The sequence below is a fragment of the Phoca vitulina genome, unplaced genomic scaffold (genome assembly GCF_004348235.1).
Source record: "Phoca vitulina isolate PV1807 unplaced genomic scaffold, GSC_HSeal_1.0 scaffold2, whole genome shotgun sequence".
Lineage (NCBI taxonomy): Eukaryota > Metazoa > Chordata > Mammalia > Carnivora > Phocidae > Phoca > Phoca vitulina.
This window is the reverse complement of record NW_022589705.1, coordinates 48,509,765-48,522,808: the sequence shown is the minus strand read 5'-3', so window position 1 is coordinate 48,522,808 and position 13,044 is coordinate 48,509,765. Positions and strand designations below refer to the sequence as shown.

General features: G+C 40.2%; 1 protein-coding gene across 5 annotated transcripts in view; it reads left to right on the top strand.

Annotated features, from left to right (window-relative positions):
• Positions 1 to 13,044, top strand: part of DNAJC6 (DnaJ heat shock protein family (Hsp40) member C6) — a 144,100-nt gene that overhangs the window by 114,008 nt on the left and 17,048 nt on the right. For all 5 annotated transcript variants that reach the window (XM_032427017.1, XM_032427043.1, XM_032427024.1 and 2 more), the window contains exons 12-15: positions 2,217 to 2,651; positions 4,803 to 4,937; positions 7,495 to 7,563; positions 8,599 to 8,718. In XM_032427017.1, coding sequence (XP_032282908.1) covers positions 2,217 to 2,651; positions 4,803 to 4,937; positions 7,495 to 7,563; positions 8,599 to 8,718 — 759 coding nt within the window. The remainder of the gene's footprint in view (positions 1 to 2,216; positions 2,652 to 4,802; positions 4,938 to 7,494; positions 7,564 to 8,598; positions 8,719 to 13,044) is intronic.

The window sequence follows — 13,044 nt, the reverse complement described above, 5'->3', positions numbered from 1 at the left end:
TATGTGGTTAGATACTTAAGTTACGTGGTTCTTCTGTAAACATGGTTTGTCCTCGAAGCAGCCTCAAAGACAGCAATACTTGAAGTCATCCTTGTTCCTCCTTATTTCACACCCTCCCTGCTCATTCCTTTTTTCAAATCAGGCGATTTGAAATCACTTCCCTACTTTCAACTCCATGGGTACTCTTAGACTGATGTAGAAAACCATTTTCAGCCAAATTCTACCTTTTCTCTCTATGCTGTGTTTTGGATCACATCTTTCCTGGATTTACAAATAAGCATGATATTTTCTAGTATTTCCCTTTATGCTGCCGACACACGAATGCCCTCGAGTACATGTTCTGAAAATATAAAGTCTGGCACTTCCCCCAGAGGGCTCTCACCACCAACAGGGTGGATCTAAGCTTCCTCCAGTACAGAAAAGGCACACACTTCGCCCATATGTCTCTGCTACGTGCTTTAACAGCCATGGCAGAAATTGGGCTCAGTCACAGTATCCTTTTCTGCCAAACCTGGAGATGTTTTTAGAATCTTTCCAACATAACACTTCAGACTGCTGCCATCAGTAGACTGGCATTGGCATTCTGTCCATACACATTTGCCTCCTTGCTGTAGCGTTTGCTGAGGTTAACTGCAAGATTCAATGCAGAATTGAATCGCAAGAACTTTCTCTAAGAAAGGGGTAGGAAAATAGCTTTGGAAATGCTCTGGATAAAATTCTCTCGATTGACCTTTCTTCACTATGTGAACATAAGATGGTATTCCCATTGCCTATGGAGTTTTCCATGTTTGGTGACAAAAAAAGTTCACAGAATTCCTTTGAATTAAAAGCCTTACTTTCAGAATTTCCTACTGAGAAGTGGAACCAATAACATTAAAAAAAAAACTGAAAAGCCCAGCGAAATCTAGACAGCAGGTAGACTTCCCAGTTCCCACAGTAACAAGTCCCCTACCATCTTACCTTCCTCACATAAGGGCTTTTAATAAAACTTCACTTTTCCCTCTCCATTGACATTGTAGTAAGTAATTTAGAAATCATTCCTGTTAGGCTCTGAAATAGGTTTTAGCACAAATGTTCATTTCTTATCTGAACCTCACAGAACCAGAAGCATTTAGGAATTGCAAAAGTTTTCGACTTTTAGAAAGGTGATATGGTACATAAATTGTATATTACTTAGCATCCCCAGCGGCATCTCAGACAACTTGTAATGGAACATATTCATGTTTCTGCAGTGAAACATAAAAAGAATCACACTGGGTGAGGTAAATGAAGATTATAAATACTTTCACATCAGTTCTGGTCAGATTTTTCCACCAGCTGAATTTGTTCCAAACTTAGGGAAACGTTTCCCATTTCATAGCTTTTTTCCTTTCAGAACTGGGGAGTAGGGATGTGGATCTGTACTTGATTTAGAATGTGGGTCTAGCTGACATTAAATAACGAAGTTCCGTTGGAGGATCTGTCTCAAGGAGGGCCTGGAAAGTTGCTCACCAGCCTCTCCATCCCTTCTCCAGAACGGGCCTCTTCCTTGCTGCCCATCTGATGCTGAAAGGGTCTAAGGACCATCCTGAGCGGAGCCTCTCCATCTATTCACTTGTTAGGTGTGTGTGGCTTGCTTCCACTCCAGACTGTGGGAGGAAGGACTTGCTTTTGGCCGCAGGCCTGGAAAAGAAAAGACAGTGAGAGGAATCAGCAAAGGATTAGGAAATAACAGGTTTTTTTCCCAAAGCACCTAGCAATAGCACCTGGAAGATAATAATCATAATCATACTCGTAAACACTTAAGTACTACATAATATTGGTCTGAACACTTTCTCTTTATCATCTTATGTAATCCTTACAGTAGCCAGCAGAGTTAGGTACTCTTTGTTACCCCCATTTTGCTGAGGAGGAGACCAAGGCACAGAGGAGAAGTAAAGTAACTTTCTCAATGTCGCAGAACCAGTAAGTAGTAGAGGTGGGATTCAGACCCAGCCTGTCCGGCTCCGAAGTTCCTGCTCGTCCCCATTATGCTATCCTGCCTCTCAGATGCTCAACAAAGGGTGATTGAATGACATGAGAAATACATCAGGTTTTCCACTGGTAAGGGTCTGAAAGCATTGTTTGCTCAGGGCTGCTCCTTTGTCTTTCTGGAGTAATGGACTGACTTCACTCACAAAAATCAGTAATGCTGTGGCCAGTAACTAACTTATTATGGGCACCTCTGCCTTCCTTAGATCAGAAATCAGAAAAATCATTCTGTGAGGAGGACCATGCTGCCCTAGTGAATCCAGAAAGTGAGCAGTCGGACGATGAACTTCTGACCCTTTCCAGTCCACACGGCAACACCAGTGGTGACAAACATCATGGAGCTAAAAAGCCCAGCAAAAAGCAGCAGGGGTCCACTGCTCCTCCACCCCCCGAGGATGTGGACCTTCTGGGTCTAGAAGGGTCTGCAGTGAGTAAGAACTTCTCTCCGCCAGTGGCACCTCCCACCAATTCTGAACTGCTGAGTGACCTGTTTGGGGGTGGAGGTGCGGCCGGGCCTGCCCAGGCTGGCCAGTCAGGGGTAGAAGACATGTTTCATCCGAGTGGACCTGCGTCCGCCCAGTCAACACCACGCCGATCTGCCACCTCCACGTCCGCGTCTCCAACCCTAAGAGTGGGAGAAGGTAATGTTTTCCATGTTGCACTGTACCTCTCAGTTTTGAATTGTAACCTTGGGGCCAAGCAGGCAAAATTGAACTTTCCTCGTAAGCGAGACTTTCCTGGTCTCCCTGAAAGGCTCTCAGAGGTCTCTATCTTAGGTTAAATGGAGAACACAAGAGGAAATGGAAATGTTGTCCATTTTGGTAGGACAGTATAAGAGTGAATCCTTGAGCTCTTCATTCTTTCTTTGTTTTTGCTTTTTTTTTTTTTTTCCCAAAGCTTCAGTCCCTGAGCTGCTTTAGTGACTTCTGCTTGGAGATGTAGATTGATGAATTATTACTAATAATAACAGCTAATAATCTTGGGGTACTTACTGTTTGCCTAAAATGAAATTTAACACTAAACATGGATTCAATTATTATAAAAACGTGGTAATTAGGTGCTATTATTGTCCCTATTTTTAGAGTTAAGGAAATGGAGGCTTAGGGTCAAATTAGTAGTGTATATTTATACAGCTTCTTATTGGTGGGGCCAGGGCCCAAAACTGAGCCATTCGACTTGAGAGCTCTCTCTTAGTTTTCCTGTAATGTCTTCCTGGAATTGTGATTTTCTGAATGCACTTTGGTTATGCAGAGAAGTACTTGGTTGGCTCAGGAGGCATTTAAGGGACTTAGGCCAGCACCACCACTGACTGTAACCAAGCAGTTGTTGCCCATGTGGTCCGGCTTCCCTTTGCTCACTGCTACAGACCTGACCTATGACCGGTCATGCACAATGCTTTGAAATTTGCAAGATGCTGTAGCTGGGTCAGCGTTTTAGCTGCCCCTTCTTACCATCACCATCAACCAAGATGACATCATGTTAGGAAGAGTAAAGAGAAATGTCTCAACTCTCCACTCCCATGGTAACCTGTGGAAACTTGCTTTCCCAAGCGAATCCTTCAGTTCTCGGAGGGCTCTGGGGGTGGTCTTGATTTCGAGTCGTTCAACTGGAGGCGTTTGGTGTAAAAATGAGTCTTAAAATCGTAGAATGGGGGTGTCGAGGCTCAAGCTCCTACATTAGTTATTGATGGAGCCACGGTGGTACCCAGGTACCCTGAGTCCCAGGCTGTTTCCTATCTGTTCGGCTTCCTTTTATCTAGTTCTTACTCACCAAAGTGAATAAAAGATCTGTCAGGAAAAAAAATCTGCAGGATCCAAAATGCCATAGTGCTCAGTCAGGTTTCAAGGCCACGCACCTTGCGTGACTTTCAGTGATTTAATTCATCACAGTCTCATGCAGATAGTTACGTTCTAGGGTCAGAGCTACAAGGGATCTTTGAGACATGAGTTAAATCTGTGCCCCAGGTTATAGATGATGAAATTGAGGCTAAATATATTGATTGACTTGGCTTTCTGAAACTTCCATTTCATTGTCTATGGAATGAAGGTAATACTACTATCTGGCAGGGAGAGACTGAGAAGCAGCTGACGTACTTTTTATGAAAGGCAATGTAAGCCCTGAGAAATGATACAATATTAGTTTTACTGTATTGTTGCGGGAGGCTTCAGCTGCTTGCTTTGTTCTAGTCTTCTGAGTACATTCACAAACTTTTCCTCACTTATCTGCATCTGGTTTCTAGCAAGTTATTTGAGAAAGCATTTGAGTGACATAGCAACACTCATTTTCTCCTCTTTCTAACTTTCAAGTGAGCCAGAGATCACGAAAAACACAAAACAAAACTAAGTAAAACCTGGTCAGTGGGGTTTTCTACCGCTCACCTTGATAGCAGAGCTCCCCTACCTGGTATTTGTCCACTAATATATTCAGTATGAGCCCAGGTTGTTCATGGAGCATTTCCTTTGGTCCCAGCATGGTTTTGCGGGTCATTTCTAGAAGGCCATGAGGCCCTCATTGATGGTGTTTATGTATCATCCAGCAGATAAATCTACAGTCCTCCTTTGTCCATAAAGATGGGATTGTTCCTGTGCAGTCAGGAATCCTCAGGTTCCATTGTTGGCCCTGGGTGAAGTTTTAAGGATAGGGATGGCCGTGTGGAGCAGCCCAGGAGGCAGGCTTCATCCCAGTGTTTCAAATATTTGGCCTAAGACCTGGCCATAGTGACAACTCTTCAATATTAATTTAATGAATGAACTCACAGGACAAAGAAACACATTTTTCCTTCTGTTGTCTAGGTGCCGCCTTTGACCCGTTTGGAGCACCTTCTAAACCATCAGGTCAGGATTTGCTGGGTTCTTTTCTGACCACGTCCAGTGCTTCCAGTGACCCCTTTCTTCAGCCTACAAGAAGTCCTTCACCTACAGTGCATGGTAAGAACGTATTTTAATTAATTTATTTATTTATAAAAGATTTTATTTATTTATTTATTTATTTATTTATTTATTTATTTATTTATGTATTTTAGGAGGGAGTGTGTGTGTGTGAGCGGGGGGTGGGGCAGGGAGGAGGGAGAGGGAGAGAGTCATCGAAATGGCCTACCTGGCCTATGTGCTCTCACCCCCCAGTGCTGTGACCTCATGTCCTCCCCCTCCTGCTCTCTCCATTCTAGCCATACTGGCCTCTTGCTGTTGTGCTGGCTGTCCCCTCTTCCCCAGGCATTGGTTTGACTAACTCCTTCACCTCCTTTGATCTCTGCTCACCTGATACCTTCTCAGTGGGGTCTACTCCCAACTGCTCCATTTCATATCACAACTCATCTCCGTGCCCCTACTCTAGATTTTTGTTTCCATCATATTTATCAACTTCCAATATACTCAATAATTTATTCATGTGTTATGTTTCTTTTTCTTTGTCCATCTCTCCCCACGAGAATATGAGCTCACAAAAGCAGGGAGTTTTGTTTGTTTTGTTCATTAATGCTTTCCTAGTGCCTAGAAGAATTATGGGCACATAGTAGGTATTATCTATCTGTCTTTCCATACGATATGTAAATATAAAATGAATTAACTCATTTTTTCCTAAGTCTCTTTGGTGCATAGTGATAGTGTTAATAAGGTTATATATTTTCCCTGACTTTAATACTTTGAACTTACAGTTTTCATAAGAGTACTATCTTTTGTGTCCCATGGGTATGTATATTCATAGTTCAGCATGGCAATTCTGGACTCAGTTCTCTGGTGCTTGTGAACTGGTTAGAAGATGCTTATCATCCACTCTCAGCCAGTTAGCACCCCTTTGTTTTGTCGCTATTTTGACCTGTGTCATGCCAGTGACTGAAAAGAATTTTCCACTATCCTTGCTGGAAAAACAGTTATTCCACTGTTAGTGGGTCAGTTGCATCATCATCATACAGGATAATATATAGGTCAGACTGACATGTCAGATTGGGAGGTCAGATTGCTCATCTCTGACTTCTACAAGGCATCACCAATCTCTTCTGAAAATCAAGAAATAGTGCCTTTGAGTTCTATAGATATTTATTGAACATCTACTCTGAAGACAACAATCACTTGGGGCATAGTGTTGGAAGAAAAAGTAAATAACCATAATAAAAGGCAAAATAAAGATTTAAAATACTAGATGATTACCTTTTCATCTGTATATTCCTATATCTTCAACAGATTTTATATTTCTTGACGCTAGACAATGTCTTTTAGTTCTCTGTTCTGTAGTACGGTGCCTTACAGATGGTGGGTGGTCATAAGGATTTGTGGGCTGGATTAGTAATAAAGTTGAGGTTCTTACACCTATTTCTACATCCTAGTTGGATATAAGACTAAGATCAGAGCTTAAAGGAAATCAAACAGCAAATGTTAGCAAAATTGTCTAATTTCCACCACAGTTTTAATGGGTTACTGTGGTAGAAGAGAAATAGAAAGGAAAGAACTATTATGACTGATAAGGGCATGTTCTTTTTAACTTAATGATGAGAAAGTACAAGATGTCTTGGTTGGTACTAAGCAAACAGAACAGGCAAATGCAAACCTTGGTAATGCTAATTTTGGTGCTTTGATGTTTCTTTTGGTGGTGGTGGGGATGTGTGTGTGTGCGCATGTGTGTGTTTAATGCTATTTGCCATGTAAGTTTAATGTTTGCATTTTACTCACTGATTTTATGGACAGAACCTACAGGTGCCTTAAAAAGAAATTCTTTCTTATGGTCTCTTGTTTCTTATTTAGATTTTATAGATTCAGAAAAAGCTTACTCTACCAATGTATATTCCTCTAATATACCTGATTCTCTGTAGCTGAACATTTCTTTTAAATTCTACATTTGGAATTTTGAGAGGGGTCAGAATGGTCTCTCTTGAAACTGCAGTAAGTTAGTTTTGAGTGATAATGAACTGTGACATCGGCATGGTAGATGATGTATATAGTTAGTGCTCAATACACGCTCTGATTGACTCATCATTCTCCATTCAGTCACAGCAGAGGAGAAAACAAAATTTCAGTTCTAAACCAATCATGGTTCTCATACACTTATTAATACCAACTTAAGGCAAATGGAGTTTAAGTTTCTTTTTACCTTTTCTTATTGGCCACTGACTTTGTGTTAAAGGTAGAGGTAGGACACACAAAGATGAATAAGATAGTTCTTGCCTTCAAGGAACTAACAATTTAATGGAGACAGACATATGCACAGTTATAACTCAAAGTGTGGATGGAAGTAAAATATAAGTAAGCCAAATAAGGAAGAGAAACAAAGAGTATATGTGTTCTACCAACTATCATGTAAGTAACCATAGATGAAGGCACAAAAATATCAGTGTTGCAGAATATTGGGAGAGCTCAGAGGCAGAGATGAATCACTTGGGACGTTGGCAGGTCATGCAGGCTTCATGGAAGGGACGGCGTTTTTCTGTGTGAACTCAGGAAAGTAGGTTCTCAGCTATTTTGTTGTGATTCTTTTTCATCTTCCTATTTGCAGCTTCTAGTACACCTGCTGTGAACATTCAGCCAGATGTTTCAGGAGGTTGGGATTGGCATACCAAACCAGGTAAAAGTCAACAGGTTATTTTTGTGCACATTTAGCCAATTGCTAAAGCATAATCCTTCACCTGAGCTGTCATGAGTACTTGCAGAGTATTATAGCCCACCTATGTAATTTCCTAAACACTCACCTTCTGGTGGAGCTTTTCACCTTTGATGACAAGATAGTAGTGTGTTTTATACATTATTTAACTATTCTCAGTTTCATTTGCTGAATGTCTGTCTTGACAATAGAATTAGACGAATCTGGGTATATAGCTAACTCAACCACTTAGAAGCACTTGGATTTTTTATAAGCCTGAACTTCCATTTTATAATCTGTAAAATAGGGTTCATAATTCTTGTCCCACACAGTTGTACAAGTTCAAGTGAAATAGCTTATATGAAATTTTCTGGCATAGAGTAGGTACTGAATAATCTAAATAGTCTTCTTTCTTAACAAAGGATTTGTTTTAGTGTCGAATTTGTCTGTAATAAATGAATTCTCTTTCTCATGACTAATATGGTATTTCTTGAGAGCCATCTTGTATGATTGCATTTCCAGTGCTGTGCAAGTTAACACACACACACTCATACATACATACACACACACACACACACACACTATATGCTTATCTCACAGCAACTTTTTGAAGCAGTTGCTATTTCCTTCTTTAACCAATGAGAAAATTTTGAAGCTCAGAGAAGTTAAGCAATATGCCAAATTACTCAGCTAGGAAGTAGCAGAGCCAGAATTCAGATCCAAGCCTGACTCCAAACCCCATAGGAAAGAATGAAGTCAGGTGATATGAGAGGTAAACACTGGACATAATAGTTTCCAGGGATGGCCAGGAAATGACATATGCCTTCTCTGTTCCCTGTCCCTGCTCCAGGCCACTCTTCACTTAAGTCAGAGAAATAAGGTCTAACAGCTTCTAACATATTTGCAAACCCTGTCCTAATTTGCCTTCAGAGCAAGATGAGCGGTAGTTCTGGATTTCTGAATTTCAGAATTCAGCCTTGGACAACTAACTCATTTTCAATGATTTTATTTCCTTTTCAGGAAGTTTTGGAGTGGGAAGCAAGTCAGCTGCCACCAGCCCAACGGGATCCTCGCATGGCACACCCACCCATCAAAACAAACCACAGACTCTGGATCCTTTTGCTGACCTTGGGACACTAGGTATGAACTCAGCAGGTTAAGATATAAGTAGCATTTACTTTGGCTACAAAGCCTTACATCTAAATCTCTGGTGTTGTTACCCGGGACCTAAAATAGTATGTGTTCTTAAGCAATACTCTAAAACCTGAGATGGGCTTTTGAAAAAAGAAAACAAGCTTCAAATACTGGGTTGGAATTAACCCCTAGTAAACCATTTCTCCAATGTCTCATTTTGGATTAGTAACATGAGTACAGTCAGAACCTTCAGGAGCACGTGATAACAGAGTTTGGCTGCAGCAAAGGTAACGAACATGTAGGGCAATGCTGAAAAATGAGGCTGGTTAGATAGATTTGTGCTGTACGGGGCCCGCCATGCACAGGCCTTCCTGTGATGGTACCCGTGAGAGCCTCACGTCGGCATCCTGTGTCTTCTCTCCGCTGACTACAGTGCTCTCTGGTCAGTTTGTAAAATTCCATACAGAAAATTGACTGTATAGTATTTTCAAAGTGTTTTTCATCATATGTTAATCATTGTTGAAAGATAAGTGTTCCATGGGGAAGTAATTTTGGAAGCACTAAGTTTAGTGGACTTTGATTATTGTAAAAACTTCTTAGCATAACTGTTCATGGTGATGTTCCCCAAAAGGATAGGTTGCAGGGTTATCAAACCATCTCACCAAGGAAACTTTTTTCAAGGAACAGTTCGTTCGACTAGTATGTCATGAAACCTTTTCTTTCTCCTTTTTCCTTCTTCCTCTGGGCAGTGCGGGGTTAAATAAGGATAGGGTATCCCTGACACAGAGTTTTGAATTGGCCATGCTGATAGTTTAGGTCCTCAAGAGAGCCCTTCTGAAGCTTGAGAGCTAAATTGTCTGCAGGGAATGAGAGCATGACTCCATTTTTGCCAGTAATTGTATCAGAATCTTTACCTTCCATCATACACCCGTTAGAATTTTTTTTTCTTTTAAGAACTCTCAAAGTCATTTTCCTTCTTTCCTTTTCCTTCTTAATATACATTTCAAATTTTAAAATAATAACATCAGGTGAAATTCTACTTCAAATAAAATCTTATTCACTGTTCATTTTTTATCCATTCCACAACTATTTACTAAGTGCCCTCTGCGTGCTAACATTGTTTTAATAAAAACCACTAAACAAACAAAACCAAAACAAAATTCCTGCCTTCCTAAAGCCTATATTCTAGAAGGGGAAAGAAACAATAAATGAATAAATATATAATATGGTGTCAAATAATAAAAAATAACAATGTTATTTTAAGAGTTTTACATGTATCATTTCATTTAATCTCCTCAATAATCTTTTGAGGTATTGGGACTGGTATCCTCATTTTGCAGATGAGGAAACTGGGGCACAAACGATTAAGTAATACACCCGAGTCCCATGGTTTCAACACCCTGAAGCTCTGGAGCTCACACTCATAAGCCCCATCTTAAGCGCATGAAAAGAAAAAAAAGCAGAGAGCATGTGAGTGATGGATGGCCTGGGGTGTTATTTTAGGTATCAAGTGGTTAGGAAAGGCCTCTCTGAAGAGGTGATCTTTATAGAAAGTTCTTTTTAAAAACCCAGCATCACATTCTGCATTTAGTTGTCATGTCCTTTTAGAAACCTTTAATCTGGAATCATTCCTTTGCGTTTTTTTTTTTTTGCTTTTCATGACATTGATCCTTGAAGGATATAGGCCAGTTGAGAAAGTCTCAATTTGGGTTTGATGTTAACTTTGATCACTTGCTTTAGAGGGTGTCTGCCAGGTTTCTTCATTACAAAATTACCATTTTTTCCCTTTGTAATTGATGAGTAATCTGGAGACAATTTGAGACTACCCTCTGTGAGAATATCCTCTTCTCCATCTGATTTAGCTACTGGCTTTAGCAGTCATTAATGATTCTTGCCTGAAGCAGTTATTACTATGGTTGCAAAATTGTGATTTTCTGATTCTGCCCTTCTTTTTGTGTATATTAATTGGCATTCAACTCTAAAAAGAATCTTTTTTTTTTCTCTGTCTCTCATCAGAATGGACTAATAGATTCCTTTTTGATCCATTTGAATCATTTTGATTCATCTCAGATTTGGTTTGGTTTGTGAAAACCCCTTTTTTTCTGGGTCCCTCTGTCCTTTTCACTTGTATCCATCAGTTTTTGAGAACCTTCTTTCTTTATGGCACAACAAAATGCTCCAGGCTTGTCTTGAAATATTTGTTCCCCAGTCCTAAAATCAGTCATTCTCCAAGGAATCCTTATTCCTTTTTGTAGAAATGGCATTTGGAAACCAAGTTCTGTGCTCCAAGTGTGTTCATTGGTACTGGAGTGGGTGTCATTGCTCTTTCAGGAGCTAGAGAGAGGAGATGAGTGGGTATAACTATATATAAAATCCCATCCAGTACCACAGGGATCTTCCGTGCCTTGCCCTATTCTACATACGTGTCTTCCATTGCCCTGGATCTCAACAACACTAACTGTCCTACAACAAAAATAATTTCAGAATAGCTACACCCATATCACTACAACAACAAACCTGCTGGGAGGAGTTCAGGACTTCTTTGTCAGTTTTGAAAGATAGTAATTCTTACAACTGCTGGGAAAATTGGTTTCCTAAATTTCTTCATTTTTCAAGTCACATAATTTAGGAAAGTTAAGTGACTTTCCTGAAGCCACACAGTGAACAGGTGTATAAGCAAGGGCTACAAGCCAGAATTTTTGACACCATGGCAATTGCTTTAAGGATTAAAATGAAACTTCTAAATTACATAGCTGCATTTCAGAAAAGACAAAAGACAGTGTCCTTCTCCAAAAGGTATTTTCACATTCAACAATTCTGATGTGAACACCAATGCCTTAGTTCCTCCCATAGACATTCTGATCTAATTGGTCTGGCTGTGGCCTGAGTATAGGGAATTTTAAAAGCTCCCCAGGTGATTATAATGCATAACCAAGGCTGATAACCACTGCTTTAGCTTTTAATGAGGATAGCAGTGGCCTCTGGGTTTAGCTGCTGCTTTGCATTTTTGTCAGTTCCCAGCTTCAGTAGCATTAAAAATTAAATTTCTGAACATGGGTAGAGAATATTCTGGAAGAGTAGGCATCAGAAAGTCCTGCAATGTTGATGAGCCTCTTGAGAGCAGGATCAGCGTTTGCCTTTTCACCACCGTGTCTGCAGCCTAGCATGTGAAAGATGCTGGATGGTGTTTTATAAATGAATGAATAAATGGCAGTGTAATGGGACTATGGAAACTTTTTTTTTTTTTTTTAGTTTTTAGGCTTTTCCATATTTATTGAATTTTAAAATTATATATATATGTGTGTATACATACACACACACTCACGCACACACATATATATATTCAGAAGGGAAGATAGTAAACATCCTTAAACTGTAAAATGAAATCCCAGTGCAGAATGAATACCCAGCCTAAGGTGTATGTTGATGTGCTGTTGGCAGGTGGGCCCAGGAGCTCATGAAAGACGCTTCATGCTCTGAGTTACACACTGACAGGGGGCAATACCATGAGCCGTTATGATGTACCAGTGTATACTGGGCATATGAACTTGCATCATATTATAATATATAATGCCTCCTAATTTGCTTAATTCAGGGTTTGTGAAATATTTCCATAAGGTCTTTGTGTCTTTATGGTATACCTGTGATATAGATGTAGTTCTGGTTTTACAAATGAGGAAACTGAGGCTCCATGAGGTGAAGGTTTTCACTGAGCTTCAGAAGAGCAAGGATTTTCTGTAGATCATATTCCCAGTGCTGTGTTCCCAGCGCCCAGCACAGTAGATGGCACACAGATGACCTATAAAAACTGATGAATGAATGGATGGATGGATGGATGAATATATGTGTGCGTGAATGGGTGATAAAGCTGAGACTCAAACTCAGATTGACTCTAAGTCCCAGTGTCCATAATGCAGCATTCCCAGGGCAGAAGGAAGAAGGAGTCCTATATGAGAATAAAGGGAAAGATCTATAGAGAGAAGAGACAGTAAGGGATAAATTGTAGTAACAGGTTCAGAGATTTGGGGAGGAATTAGGGATTATGGGTGCAGCAAATGAGCATGACATTTGGAGGTAGGATGCCTATAGTCAAGTCCCAGCACCGTTAACTAGCTGTGAGATCATGAGCGTGTCAGGAAGCTTCTCTGAGATTTGGATTTAAATTTAAATCCATTTAAATCCAAATTTTTAAAGTGGGGTCAACATGAAAAAATGCTCAACATCACTTGGCACAAATCAAAACCACAATGAGATACCGGTCAGAATGGCTAAAATTAACAATTCAGGAAACAAGAGATGTTGGCAAGGATGAGGAGAAAGGGGAACCCTTTT